General features: G+C 40.0%; 1 protein-coding gene across 1 annotated transcript in view; it reads left to right on the forward strand.

Annotated features, from left to right (window-relative positions):
• The window catches only part of FAM126B (family with sequence similarity 126 member B), a 98,311-nt gene that overhangs the window by 55,100 nt on the left and 27,166 nt on the right, over window positions 1-16,045 (forward strand). The window contains exons 4-5 of the mRNA XM_018570155.1: window positions 7,617-7,694; window positions 10,182-10,283. Coding sequence (XP_018425657.1) covers window positions 7,644-7,694; window positions 10,182-10,283 — 153 coding nt within the window. The 5' untranslated portion in view covers window positions 7,617-7,643. The remainder of the gene's footprint in view (window positions 1-7,616; window positions 7,695-10,181; window positions 10,284-16,045) is intronic.

Below are 16,045 nucleotides of genomic sequence, written 5' to 3' on the forward strand. Positions count from 1 at the left end.
AATGTATGCAGCGCTTAGCATCTCTTGTTGATGGACATATTTATTGATTTACACATACACATTGCCCCAACTGCAACAATTTGATGCAGAGTGGCAGGGGGTCAGCAAAATCTTCTAATAATTTTCAGCAAATGTAACACTTTAGGCATTATTACTAATGTACTTGTTTGTGCTAAGTACAATGAAATGTAGCTTGTAGAAAAATTGATCATATTTTATACCATAACCTGTCAGTCTGTTTTGCAGAAATAACTTTCTGTTGAGTTTAGAGTGCATTCTCCAGTGCCACATTCTTAGGAATAATACCTTGTATTACTTGTTTAAACCTGGCAAAAGAAGAGCTGCAGTTCAAAGGCCCCATTCACTTGGGGGCTTTGCTGCATTTGGGGATTCTTGTGGTAGAATTCCCAGGTGTCACTGTTCAAATCTGGCCGCTGTACCCATTGACGTTAATGACGGTGAAAGCGGCCGCATCTGTAAATGGCAGTCCGCATGTAATTGTACATGGTACCTTTACATGCGGTTTGGGATAGTTGATGACAATCACCCTGTCATTAACTTCAATGTGTACAGCAGCCACATCTGCACGGACACACCTGAGATTCCGGCATTAAGAATCTGTAGGTTCTTGCCAAATGAATCCCATGCCCCAGCATTAAGCTCCGTGTTAATGGGGCCTTAGAGATTGGAGCACGCTCCTCAGTAAGCCCCATTCGCACCTAAGCATTTTGTCTCGTTTTTGTTTCCTGAAGTGTGACTGAAATCAACATGAGGAAGCCCACTAATTTCCATGGTGCCCTTTCACACCTGAGCATTCAGTGTTGCCTGAAAACACTTTCAAGTGTGAATGGGGGATAATACTCGGCATTATGGCCAAAACTGCACAAAAAGGAATTTTACTTAACCCCTTCATGACTGAGCTTGTTTTTAGTTTCTGTTCGTAAATGACTGACACACTTTTGACATTTTTGCTGTGTGATTCTTCCACGTCAGTAATATACTTTCTTACAAAGTGCACCCACACATATTATATATTGTTTTTTAGAGGACAGATAGGGCTACATATTTATATCACATATGTGCGTCTAACGCCTCACTTAGGACAAATAAAATATAAAAAAAGAGGAAAAAACCGTTTAAAAAAAACACTTTTTTCCCAGTTTTGATTTGTAGTATTTTTTTTACAAAACCAGCACAGCTAAAAAAATGCAATAAATACATTCATTTATTTGTCCCTTATTTTATTTTATTTTTTACACATTTTTTTATTTTTTTTACACTTTTCACAATTTTTTATTTTTTTTACACTTTTCACTTTTTTTTTTAACTTAAAAATGTTATTTTATTTATTTAATTATATCAAGCAGATTTTGTGAATTAATCTCACTGTTACTGCATGATAAATTAATAAATTTTTGGTTATTATCAGGCTGCTTCAAACTTCAGAACAGCCGATAATAAGTTAGTGACACTGATCCTGCAGCAGTTCAGGATTCAGCTGTTACTAAATGTTTTCTGATTGTTGCAACAACGATCAGCAAACAAACATTCTTCTTCCAGGAATAGATACATTGTAGGAATAGACACATTTTGTATCTATTCATGAAAGAAAAAAAAAAAAGCCAGTATAGCTTGAGAGAGATCTCTCTCAATCTATACGAGCTGTCAGAATGCCGGCAAAAGCCGGCATCTGTGTCCGCTTTGCTTTGACTCTCAGACACCCGATATTAAGGTATCGGGTGTCTGAAAAAGGTTAACCCTTTCATTAATGAATGCCTCTGTAGTAAGGGCATACATTAATGAATGTTAAAAGCTGATTCTCAGCGATTAACAGCCCTCTAAAGCAGCAAATAACTCGTCACGTACAGTGTACGTGACAATTCATTTGGTCCCTTTGTGGCTGGACGTACAGTGTACGTCTCCCGTCACGAAGGGGTTAAAGGAGAACTATGAGGTGAGTGATTTTCACGCAACCTCATAGTTCGAGCCGACGTATGACAAACTGTCACAGGTCGGCTCAATAGATCGGGAAGTGAGCGAACACATACCGTCGCTCGCTCGCTTCTCGATCATGTCCCTGCAGAGAGCAGTGACTGTCACTCACGGCTAGCTGCAGGGATTCCCCCCTCTCCGCTCCGATCCTCCAGCCCTGACTGTCGGAAGGGGGGCGTATACAGCTGACTCTGCCCCTAGATAGGCAGAGCCAGCTGTCAATCAAGCAGCTTGGTGGATCTCGACAGTAATGTCGGGATTCGTCCCGTCTGCGGCCGTCTCTGTATACCGCGAGCTGTAGCTCACGATATACTGAGCTTTGGCTCACGGGAGGATGCTAGTTTATTTCCTCCTGTGACCCTTAGGAGAACTATGGGGAAAAACACTTACCCCATAGTTCTCCTTTGAGAAATTAAACATTCTGGATAGCGATCATGCAATCAAAACTCTCTCTGTCAAATTTTTATATATTGTATATTATTTTTCATGGCACAGAGCTGTTGTGCACATCATTTTTGTTGCTTAATTTAAAATTAATTTAAAAAGTATCCGATTCCATTTAATACCTTGTTCTGGAACGTACTGCAACTCTAAGAGCCTCTGGCATTGATAAGTACACGTACAAAGGTAGTGTCTGTCTCAATGCATCCATCATAAAATCTACTGCAATAAATCAATTTGTCCAGGTGCCATAATTTGTGGAAGCTGCTAAAGGATGAGCCAGGCAAACACTAAGCTTTGTTATACACAGAAGCAGCAATATTGGTGCTTACGCTATGAATAATGCTCTGCATTGAGGCTTGGCAGTATTGGTTTCTGCTTGCACATTCCTTTCAATTAGTACCTGGCATTTTAGTGCAAATGACATTATGCATTTGTTTTTCTCTTTCTTGCCTTTTTTTCATAACCTTTCCCTTAGTGTGTCTCCTGAAAAACTGATTTCCATGTGTCCTGTTTACACTACAATGCAAGTGTGATGTCTAGTGCAGTGTGGGAAAAATGCAGACATGCTGCATTTTTTTTTCTTTACAGCGCACTGTTTGGCCAATCAGAAAGCCTAGAGGTGGCTAAGACCCGCTTCCTGATTGGCCAGGAAGCCAGCTCCGTGCTGTTTGGGTGGCTCAATGCTGATTGGCTGGGAAGCCGGCTTCCTGGCCGATCAGCATCGAGGCGGCCAAACAGCATGGAGCTGGCTGGGTAATGACATGCTACCCGGCTTCCTGATTGGCCGGGAAGCTGGCACCATGCTAGCAGAAGTACCGGTATTGATACTCGATATCGGTGAGTACTGAAAGATAAATATCGGTGCTCGTACTCGATACAGGAAAACCAGTATCCGTGCATCCATACTTTACATAAACTCTATTAATTATAAACAGACAGTTTAATAGTGTATACAATTTGAGTTGCTGCAAATAAATTCAGCCTTACTATTCTGAGTTTGCTCTTTATACATCCAGGAAGATCTCCTTTCACTTGTCCTCATGTATTTTTAAAATGCCATGCTGCATCTTTTTTTTCTAAAAAGTACATCTAGTGCCAGGAGAGTTTAACTGCATGTACTGCTGCCCATGCCATCATCACAATAGTTAATTGGGAATAATGTGTCCTCATACTTGGCAGTGACATGCTGTATAACAGTAAACTCTCTGTAAATATCAAAGTAGTTAACATTTCACAAATGTGTAGCAGAAAATAGATGTGTGCAAAACCCTTAAAGCGGAACTGAAGCTGTAGAGAAAAAAAAAAAGTTTTTAGCCATAATGTACTAATTGTACAACATAATAAAACATTATGGCAGACTTACCTGTCAAAACTATCCACTCCAGCGATACATTTCTCCTTCACTGGCACTTCCATCTTTTTCCATGTTTCGAGTGTTTGACCGCTTGATAGCCAGGCCTTGATGATGTTACGCCCATGCATGCACACAAGAGCTACTTCATCTTGGCATGCTGGGTCTGTGTGCTCAGCTGCACATGCATGGAAAACAATTGCTAAATAGTAGATAGTACACAGGCTCTTCTGCCCATGGTCTAAGGCAGACGCTGCTGTGTGGTGTGAAGGGAACAGGGTGAAGCCCTGATTACAGCGGGGGCACAAACTTGCAGCATGTAATGGATTTGTTTTTACGTGAAGGTCTAGCCAAAACCCTTTTCAGTTTTGGACAGAGTAGGGAAATTAAAAGCCCCTTTCATTTTACTTTTTGCTAATCTGTGGTCCACTTCAAACATTTCCAGTCACATCCCCTTCTCAGTTGTCAATGGAATAGCTTTATATTGGCTAAAATAAAACTGCACAAGCCAAAAAATTCTGACCCCACCTGCACTGTGCATTATATACTGCTGATCTCTGCGTTACATATTAGGGCCTGTTCACATGATATCAGGTGTGGATCTGCAGACGCGGTGCTAGTGATGCAGTGCGTTTTTGATGCGTTCCAGTTAAAAAATATATTTTTTTTTTGCTGGAGTGGGGCTGTCAGTATGTTAGCTGCAGTGCAGTGCGTTTTTGACGCGTTTTGCGTTTCCGGTCCGTTTCCTGACCGTACAAAATGTGACATGCTGTATTTTTTCTGTCGTAACCTGAACGGACTGCGCACGTGAGAACTGTAGCCCATAAAACACATAGGGATACATTGGGATGCATTTTGAGTGCAGGAGCGTACGGATCAGGTCAGCACAGAAAACGGACATCGTGTGAACAGGCCCTAAAGACACCTGAACTTTGCGTTACTTATCTTCCGTCTCCTTGCAAAAAAGATCTCATTTTGATTTAGACCATATTGATGAATATTTTTCTTTATTATGTCTGTCATCCCAGTACATTCTTTCAAAACTTTGGCATTTATCCTCCTACCAGAGTTCAATGTTTTAATAGTAGAGGTCTCTGAAACAATGATGCCTGGGTACATTTTGTATTTAGAAAAAAGAAGGCATAGACTTTCTGTAGTGCATTAGTTACCTTAAGGCTCCATTCACACAGGAGCAGTTGTCCACGCATATTCTGCCAGCCAAATACACGTGGAACTGCTCTAAACAGAAAAAAACAATGCACTTTTCTGTGATGGATTCCGCACTTTCGTGGCTACATAATAGCCGTAAAAAAGTGGAATCCATACGGATGAAAGATTTTAGTGATTGTGTTGGCGCGCGGTCTTCCGCACGGAAAACCCTGCAGGAAACGCTATATGTGAATGTAGCCTTAGATTTATGACGGGATTCTCCTGTGTTCATTTAATTTTGAAACAAAGGAAATATTTTGTTAATACTTTTTTTTAATATATCTGTTAATCCCACGGGTGGCTTTTTGAATACTTTCCAGCCAATGTTTTAAACTTACATGGGAACTGAAGCAGCGCATTGAAACAAAATAATTGTGATGTCTAAAGAAAGGATAGCCAGGCTGCTTCAATATTTTGTCTTTCCTCCTGTACCATGGGAGACGTGCAGGATTTGATCAACTTCCTCCCAACAATCGCAGCGGTTATGCTGTACAACAATGTCCTCACACACAACTTTATTCCTGTTGTGTAATATATATATAGATAAATATTTTCTACCGTTTTATATATCAAAAGACAATGGGGAAGTAGCAGCCAGTTGTTTTATGTTTTGCTTCTTTATCTTACATTGTGAAGGGGAAGATATGAGTCCAGCTTGGCTAAATCATTTAACTAAATGCTTCGACCTTTGGTCACATGATCAGCACAGAAGGGAGCTTGTAGCAGTATGTTACTAGATAAGGTAAAGTATTTATTTCAATTCTTTTAGCCCCTCCTGTTATTAACCTAAGCAATTGCCTAGAACTATTTTTTTCTTTTAGAAGGAGTTAGTGTTTGTGTATCCAAATGATCGTTGCCTTAAAGGCTCCCCACTGACAGTATGTACTCAAATAAAGCAAGAATTGCTATACTCTTATGTTGGCATTTCAGCATAGCGTTACACAGCTTATGTTTGACATACCTCTGCCTTACTGCAAAGCCAAGAAGATTACTTTGTTGTTACCTTATTCAAATTTGCAACTTCCTTGGTCATTGAACAGAATGACGAGGTTGATTCCTTGTTAAATGAGCAGGCTGAAGGTGCACAAATGCGGCAGGCATGTGTGAACCGCACAATTGACAGAACTGAATTAGTTTTCCTTTTGCCGGTAAACTAGGTCACATATTTATATTTCAACTGTGTATTAGTGTAATCCTTACTGCTGGTTTCACTTTTTTTGATTGTTGCAGTTTAACAGCAGACTTAAAGTTATACATATTAAAGTAAATTATTGTGTGTTTTAGTCGAGCACACATTTTGTATAATTATTGCAGTGCCTTCATTTTTGGTGACCTTTTGTCTTGCATGCTTGCTGTTCCATAATTTCATTATTTTATTACATACTGCTAGCATAATAATGTCCAGAGGGAGGTTTGTGTTTGGTTCTCATTTAGGCTTTCTGCTAAACAAGAGTTGAAATGAAATCTTATGGTAGTCCATCATTTTTCCATGAGTCAGAAGATACACAGGTTTCCTTTGCAAAAAGGAGCAGCAAAGTATAGCTGTTTTGTAGCATTGCATTATAAGCATAAATGGCTGCCCTTATGTACTGTATAATAAAATACATTCAAAAGTTTGAAATCACCCGGAAATTTACTTGTTTTTGATGGCAACCGATACTTTTTATTATCCAAAGTAGGATTTAAATTGATGGCACATGATGGTCAATTCACTGTATTTTCACATTATTTCATGTAACTGTTTTATATATCAAACTTTACAGCCATACTAAATTTTTAGAAATTGCACCTTTTGTAGACCTTTTTGGTATTGTAGTGGTCGGTTTTTGAAGATATTTTAGGAAAATTCTGGTCACATGCTCCCTCATACCTGAAAGCAATGGGTATTTCCCAATGTCTTCAGCAGAACGCCAAATAAAAGTGCATTGTAGGCAAGTATAAGTGGATAGGTGTTGTTTCAAGGAACCGTTGATTAGACCTAAATAGGCAAAGCAAAAGGGTCTCTTTAACTATAAATAATTAAGTGTGAGTGAAGATAGTTTTACCATTCAGGCACTGGAGAAATGACTACTGGAAATGGGGCTTTGAAGTAAATTTAGTCATTTCAAGCAGTAGTAACCATTTGCAACATTAGTTTTGTCTTGACTATTTTTTAAAGGGATAAAACATGAGGAAATGTACATGTAGTAGTGCAGAGTTGTACAAAATGGTTTTTTTTTTTAAATCATGCTTTACTATAGGTTTTGATGTTAACAATACTTCCCAGGCTCTCCTTATGCTAGGTAAGATGAATGTGTATACAGTAGGTCATTTCACAGGACATAAGCATAGCAGCAAGCTAACATAATGGCTTTTAGGTCAAATGCTGTAAAGCATTGTACAGGGTAAAAAAAAAAACAGGCCGCGTTACAGCTAGTACACTAGTACAGGCATAGCACTGAAATCTCCTTAATTGTTTTAACCAATGATTAAAATTCCCTCTCGAATTAGCATTGAATGAAGCATTATAGTCCCCAAATGTCTGTGTATTCTAAGAAATGGCTATTCATTGCAGAACAGTTTGCTCACTGTGGAATTAAGGTATTACTATGCATTAACCAGATATATGGTCTTTCTGCAGTGAGAGAGCAGTGGACGTGGTAAGAAGATGCTGGGATCTGAACGCGGAGTAGTGGAAGAATGGCTCTCGGAATACAAGGTGATTATGTTTGGATGTTGTGTCTCTGTTACTCTGTTGCATTTTTAAACAATAGTTGAACTTGCTGCTTAAATCTATTATGTTATAATAGCAGAGGAGCTAAGGGCCCATATAGAATTTTGGCTTTCTTCACAATTTGGCCTGATTGCTTCTCTGTATCTTTTAGACCCATGCCTGCCATGATCTGAGCAATCAGTAGTTCCATCCAAAATAGATGCTGGCAGTTATAAGAACTGCTAGAAAATTGAGATATTTGAGTTTTAAACTTCAAGTAATGCAGCTGTGGTGCTCATATTTAAAACCACACTCCGGACAAAACGATAATTTACACACCGCACTGGGTGTTATGTGCAGAGCACTGCTGCAAAGTATAAAAATCTTACCTTGCAGAAGACAGTTCAGTGTAAACAATCTTACACAGTGGCAAGACTGAGCACAGCAACAACACACACAATGGTCTAACCTTATCAACAAGGTCTCTCACGGCAGAAATTTCAAAGGTGACAGGTGTTTCCAGATGTGCTGTCTGCTTGAGTGGTCCAAAGAAACGGGCCATGATGAAGATTAAAAAGTAGTGGTTGGTCCTGCTGTGCTCAGTCTTGACATTGTGAAAGATTTTTTACATTCAACTCCTTAGCTACCTCAACTCGTTATTAGAGCATGCCCTTTTCTTATCTAGTAAAATTTTGTGGCTGCATTGGTTTTCTTTTTTAGGCTTTTTTTTATTTATTTTCACTTGGTTATCTGGCCAGTAACACATTTCCTGTCTTGTGGTGGCGTTACTCTATAAAGGAACAAGGAAGCCACCCTTGGACAGCAGCATTGTAAACCTGTGGATAAGGTAGTGTAGGATGCACTAGCAAATTCAGATGGACTTAACTAACAAATTGAATCCAAGCTCCAGCTAACACTTTTAAGCAGTTAGTTTGTTTTCCTTTTTGGATAAAGCTTTTACATAAAAACTAATCAGTGTAAGTACCTGTCGGTGTTAAATGGTTTGTCTCAACCCTCTATCTGCCACTTTTGCTGGACAGCTTGGTCTGGTAAAGAAAGTTGAAAAATAACAATTACTGGCCGGATCACCAGGTGAAAAAAAGCCTAGAAAAAATAACAATTGTATTTTAACCTACGTGTTATTGTGTTGATCATTAACTCCTGTTTGGAATCATTGTTTAATCATGCACTAGAAAAAATGCCTACATAATCCTTACCTGTGTGCAACAGTGCCTGGGAGAATTGATGCTGTTTTAATGCCACGGGGTGTACACACCAAATATTGATTTGATTTAGGTTAATTTGAATGCAGTCTGTATTGGGTTGTTATTTGATCAATAAAAAAAATATTAATTTCATTATTTTTAAAGCATTTTACAGTGTTCTTTTACAAGTGCCTAAAACTGTTGCACATTGCTGTAAAATTGCAGTTCATTTTTGCAGACTAGCTCAAATTTAAAGCTGAACTCCAGGTATACATTATTTTACTTACTTGTACTGTTCCAGCTTGGCCCAATATAAGTATGCATATGTCATAACTGATTGTCCACTGGAGATCCTGTAAAACACTGCAGTAACTGGCGCTACTACAGTGCTGCTCGTGATCTTCCAGGTTCTGGTACTGCATTGTGAGGCTTCCCCTCTGTTCTGAAAAAACAGGGGGTCACTCGCTTGCCACAGCGACCATTCAGAGAATGCCTAGTATTTTTGTCAATTAATACAAGGCGTTCTTTGATTGGACATGCTGGACCAATGTCTGCAAATAATTCATACTTGTAGTTCAGGCTGATAGTCATCGTGCCTGCATTAGTTGCTGCAATGGGAAAGATGGAGAAGCAGCCAACTGGTATAGTAAAATTATACTTGCAATGTCTGCGGTCACTGACTTGTAAATACATTGGAAATGACTAGGGAAGGTGTCTAAGATACATGCCATCACAGTTCAGTTATACATCAGGAGGACGAGTTGGTACATAATTTTACTATTCGTAGCGTCTAGATCGCTTGGTTTTAGCACCTGAAAAACTGTTAAGTTGGCCATACACATAGATTTTCTATGGATTTTTTTTCAGCCTATGGTCCTATGGAAAAAGTGCAACAGATTCCTCCATCTATGCTAAACTGTGTGGATGGAGGAATCTCCCACTGGGCCAAGTTTCAGTATCTTGCTAGTCGATACTGAAACTTGGCCCAGTGGGAGATTCCTTCATTCCATAGGACCATAGGCTGATAGAATAAACGATCTATAGGTGTATGGCCAGCTTTATGCTTAATAGTAAGAGTTGGCTGTTTGTACTTGACATTCAGATTGCGATGAAAAAGAGAAAAGTACCGCTAAAATGATGAATAACATAAGCAATTTGGATTCACCTTTGATAGCAAGAAAACAAGCAGCACAACCACTTGCTATGTATGTTGCCAACAGCTTTTGCTTTTTGCATGTACAGTATTGGTGATTATAGCAAAATATATATGTTCTTACTACTTTTACAGGTATTACCTGAAACTCAGCTCACCGCTTATGCTGCAACTCTTCATCGTAAGAAAACTCTAGTGTCTGCTCTGTATAAAGTCATTCAAGACCCAAATAATGAGGTGAGCTTCAGAAATTGTCTGCAAACAATGTAAGGGATATTCTGTCTTCTGAGTCAACCTATATACTTCTGAAAGGGGATCATCTCCCGATTAGCTTGTTTTTATTTCAAATATATGGTTTTCTCTTTGTTGTTTATCCCTGATCATTTCATTTTGTACAATGCTACATTTTCTTGAGTATTGGACAAAAAAGTGCCAGGTGTTTATTACTTTATATATCGGGGAAGATTTCTGCTCATTTTTTGTCTTGGTGACACCTGCACTCTCATTTGTAATTGTAGACTCTGAATATTCAGTTTAATTAAAAATCCTTAATTGTCCTGAGACCACCCATATATTACTATTGAGCAATCCTCTGCCAGGAGAAATCACAGATTAGACCTATAAGTGGCTATAAAGGCAACATTTGTTTATTACCAGCGCCTGGTGCACATAGGCAAACATGGCAAACTTGTAAGTATCTGGAAGTTCCTACATGCTTTTTCAGATGCCTTGCCCCTGAAATAATTTGAAATCCTGGGGGGCTCCCATTGCAAACTTCCTCATAGCGTCAATGGCAGTCCTCTACTTTCCACCTTCTGCAACTCCCTGACCCACCACTAAGATAGTCGACCTTACTTGCCAACTTACTTTAAAGGATAATTGTACTTTCATTTAAAGTACAATTATTCTAAATGCAATGCCCCTCTGATTAAAAGTAACCCTCCCTCCCCTGTCCCAAATTATTACTTACCTGACTCTCACAGCCAAAGTCTGATGCAGTCTTTACATCCTGCAGCTGAAATCTTCTTTTCCATGGCCGTGCAAGACCAAGGCAGGGAAGAGCCCCATTGAAATATATGGGGGTTGACCTCCCAGGTAAAGAGAATCCTCTTAAGGCAAGCATTTACAGAGAATTTAGCTCGTTTTGATCAACTTTCTTAAATGTTTAAAGCACCCTTTATCTAAAAACGGATCCTAATAGATATACAGGTTTAACTCTTAAGATTTCACCAAGTTTTTAACTTTATACAGTGCTAAAGCTTACATTAAGCATAAAACAAAGCAAGTGATTGTATGGCTGAAATCTTCGATACTAAAACACACTATTCCCCTTTCACATGGGTGCTTTCAGTTCTGCTCAGCAGGGGATCTCTGCATTGATCCCTGACTCATCGGAGCAGTTCATAATGGATCTCACTGTTGCGACATCCGTGTCCATCCAGTTTTTTCCTCCCTTTTGTAACAGAGGAAAAAACTGAAATTACTGCACCCATGTTGGTCTATGGGGAGTCGGATGTAAACGAACATGTCTGTTTGTGTCAGATTACCCCCAGTCCTTTTACAATTAGCTTCACCAAAACGCAACTCTGTTCCATTTGGTTTTACGCACCTCTGTTTAGATCCGGCTGCCCATAGACTAGCATCAGGCTTCCGATCAGAGCTGCCTGAACAATTGACAGGCGGATATGATGGGAATGCTTGTGTGAAAGGGACCATATTGAATACCATGCATGTGTTACATTTTACTTTGCCACATATTCATGTAGCATAAACTGGCTCCACATTGTCACCTTCATTATGTTTTTCTCGGTTCATTAATGCACTTAGATAACTATTTCCTTTAAAATTGTCCTTAATGACAATGCATTAAATGGGGGAAGCGCCTGACAAGTAATGACATATACAAATGCTTGACATCTGCCACCCTGAGTTGCAGCATATGTTTATGATGAAATGGCTGTCAGGTTGTACAGATAATAAGCACTCATCAGTTTAATAGTTCCAATAATGTAATTGTTGCTGAAAAATCACAATGTGTTCCAACACTTTCACGCTTTATTGCAGATGTAAGCCTTCCATGAAATGACCTGTGCCAGCATTTCCACAACAGCAGGGAGGGAACAGGCTGGTCTAGCTAGTGTTCATGTAGTTGGTTTGGTATTACTGTTAGACAGTGGACTCTTATTTACTCAAAACAAATCTTGGTTTAGCGCTCTCCATTTGAGTGACATTTTCCCACAGTTTTCTTCTGTCTTCCATATGTTATGATCAGAATGAAATTAATTTGCATATTTACTGGTGCTGCCTGCTTATCTAACCTTTCTGCCAACTAGGCATAGCTATTTGTTCAGAAATCAGTGGTGCATCTGTGTCTAGCGATGTATGGGTAAATGCTGCTAACATTCTAATACCCAGACCCTGGACATCTCCCTCTGTACCATCTCCCAAAGAATAGGTTTTTGTTTTCAGGTTCAATAAACTTAGAAATATGAAGAAATCAATAACATGTTAAAAGGCACTTTTACCTGAAACATTTTACTCTGATTGGGATCTTTGAATTGACTCCCAGTCTACCTCCAGAATACAAAGTGCTTGCGCAATACCATTTACAACACATTGGGGTTGATATACTAAGGTATGTTTATTTTACAAAATGAATGTTTCCCTAGCTTAGTGAATACACTTGATTGGGTATCCTTTGCAAAGTGAATTTTCACTTTACTTTAGTCACGAAGCTAAGTGAAAATTCATTTTACAAAATATTTTTTTTTAATTTGTAGTAAATCAGCCACAGTGTGATCCATTGCATTCAGAATAGTTGGCTCTGACAGATGACAAGCATCACAACAACCAGTTCGATGTCATGGGGTCTTGCTTTGAGGGGCCCTTTTTCTTTTTTTCCTCTAAAATTTCTACATGTCACACATGTATATTTATTATATAGTACGTCAAATATAGCTTCTTATGTGGGGGGTATTCCAGTATCCACAATGATTATGACCTTTTAGATGAGGATATTCCATCACCCACACTGAATATAATCTCTTAGATGGGGATATTTCAGCATCCACACTGAATATAACCTCTTAGATGGGGATATTTCGGCATCCACACTGAATATAACCTCTTAGATGGGGATATTTCGGCATCTTTACTGAATATAACCTCTTAGATGGGGATATTTCAGCATCCATGCTACATTTAAACTCTTGGGTGGCAATATCCCAGCATCCACACTGAATTAAAGTAATGGTGGAATAGGTACGGACAAGAGTATTGCAGTATGATCTCTTCTGTACAGCCTGCGTTTCTTGTACATCTCACATGCTACTGCAGATGCCCTATGGGAGATCATGGGTCATTAACAGAGACAATGAAACAGCTTTAACATTTTATCACTAAGCTGGGGATCAAGCATGCAACTGTTTGCACAGACAGCTCATTACACTCTAACATAATTGTCTCTATCATTTGCCTTAGATTGGAGTGCAATGAGTATTGAATTTGAATAGATTACTTTGCAGATAGATATTGGCTGACACAGATTCCTAGCACATAGCATGGGTAGTACATAAACTGAATCCATGGTATAGTTCTGGTTTTGGAATTTGCAGGGTTTAAATAGCCTCTTTAACATACATTTGTACATCCATTTACACAAAATTGGTTTGTAAGGCAGTGACCTAGGTCCCATTTAGGCTTTTGAAGAATCTAGCATGCCTAATGGGAAGTGCTTAAAGATACCCTGTCGCCAATTAAAAATTGCAGGTAAAAGAAGAGAAAAGTATTTTCAATGCTTACTTGCAGCATTTTCCTACTGTATACACAACTTTCTTATTATCTTGTAATATGCTTCTGAACTTGCTAGTCAACTCCCTAGCACAACCTCCTGTCTCCTGCCATGTCATAGCCCTCTCCTCTTCTGGTAGTGTCAAATCACTTTTATGTGCTGGCCCAGTATTTCTACCCCTTCCAGCAACCCCCTACATGACCTTTTATGTAGCAGCTGGTGAGAGAACAGCACAGACCAGATGGAGAAACAGGCGTTCCTCAGTTTGCTCCCACTCTCAATCCAGACACCCTCTGTCATGGTCCCGGCGGGCCCCCCAGAGGAGCAGAGGACCCTCAACACAACGGCGGGGGGGATTCAGGCCCAGTTTGGCTCGGCAGGGCTGGCTGTACACCCCATAGGCAGCCCTGCCTGACAGCAACCAATGACTGAAGCATAGGGGGGCCTGCTCTGTGTTATGGCTGGCAGTGGATGCACTGGACTCAGAGGCCGGTGTGTCCGTCAGGCAGCCATAACCCAGTGCAGGTAGACGATCGTGGTCCAGACAGAACTGCCGCTCTGTCCGGGTCTAGACCATGGTCCACCATTTAGTGACAGCTCCTATAGTGTGTCACTTAAGTGACACTTCTGAGACTGCTGGGGCTGCTGACGTCACATCCAGGATGGCAGCACCAAGCAGCAGTCTCAGGGCTTTCGGATGTTCGCACAAGGAAGTCTTTTACAGGTAAATAATGTGTAAATTAAATGCTCATAAAATCTTATGTGAAGATTGTTGTTAAAATAAATGGTCTGGCAAAGGGGTCTTCTCTTTAGGTCTGCTGGTGGACTTGTCTGTTTGAAGCTGTTTACGGTTAGCATTCCTTCCAGCCATAATATTTGTGTGACATAAACCATCACTTTTCGCAAAATGTGAACACGTTCCTGTTTTGCATTAATGATTTTTGAAATATATTTATGCAGAATAAGTAGCCTAAAACAAGGTGAAATGGCAGGCAAGACACATAATTTGTGGTAACAAATATGTGAAATGAAAGGCTTTACCTGTGCCTTTTTTATTGCTCCATAAAAAATAAAACTAATGTCCCATACAATTGTGAGTTTGTCTCGGGATGTAACCTGTCTACAAGATGATGCTGTTTCTGATGGTAGACAATACACAGAATACCCTTTCATTCGTCTGTACGCTATTGTAGTGGCTAGGAACAACACCGCTTCAAGGAATATTTATCGGCTGAGCTCACAAACCAAAATGTTTACAAAGCACATTACCTGAAATGTATTTATCCTTACTGAGATTTTTTTTTTTATTATTGGAATTTTTGTTTGGAAAGAACCAGCCACCAAGTATAGCTCAAGAGACCCTGAAAGATAGTTCTTCTGTGAGTGTAAACCGAAAAGTCACTCTTGTAGGTGGGCAGGGGAAGAGAGAATACCGGTAGCTGGTCAGTTGTTTCTGAGTGTCTCTAATTCTCCAAGCAGGAGATTGCATTACTTAATCAGCTGATTCTTCCTCACTTCTGCCCATCAGGCTGATATTCTGATACTTCGCTGAATGCGTGCTTGTTCTATGTTAGTGACTGGCTAAATAGTGAAACCAGGATGGAGAAGATACCCTGGAAACTGCATCTTTAAAAATGAGCAATGTACGTGTTTATACAGGCAATATATGTAAGGCCAAGCATTTTTGTGTGATAGAGTTGGTAAATGGATAACACCCCTGTTCCATTTTGATTGTTTTCTGTGTCCCATTGAGACACAACAGGAAATAAGGGATATCACAGCTCTCCCTGGAACAAGTGCCCCCATTGGAAGATATTCCTGTTTTAACCCTTTCGCTGCCAAGGACGTACGGCGTACGGAGCTACAAAAGTGCTTCCAGCTGGCCAGCTCAGTATGCCGTACGGTCCTGGCATTTACAGTTCTACTATAAGCTGACCATCAGCTTATAGTAGAACTGTTCAGCAGACTGTCCCCTTTAAATTAATAGCTGTTATCAGCGGCTCACAAGCCGCTGATGACCGCTATTTTCAAAAATACCGGGCGCCGGCATCTGGAGTCTCTCATCCCTCTCATCCCAGGGAGGGATGAGAGACTCCATGGATCCCCGCTGCTTGTAGGGTCTGTGGCAGCGGGGATCCGTTAAAAAATCACCGGCGGGGGGGTCGGGGGGGTCCCGGGAACGAGCGGCGGCTGGCCGCAATTCAGGATG

This window comes from Nanorana parkeri, unplaced genomic scaffold (assembly GCF_000935625.1).
Source record: "Nanorana parkeri isolate BGI_ZX_2015 unplaced genomic scaffold, ASM93562v1 scaffold1465, whole genome shotgun sequence".
Taxonomy (NCBI): domain Eukaryota; kingdom Metazoa; phylum Chordata; class Amphibia; order Anura; family Dicroglossidae; genus Nanorana; species Nanorana parkeri.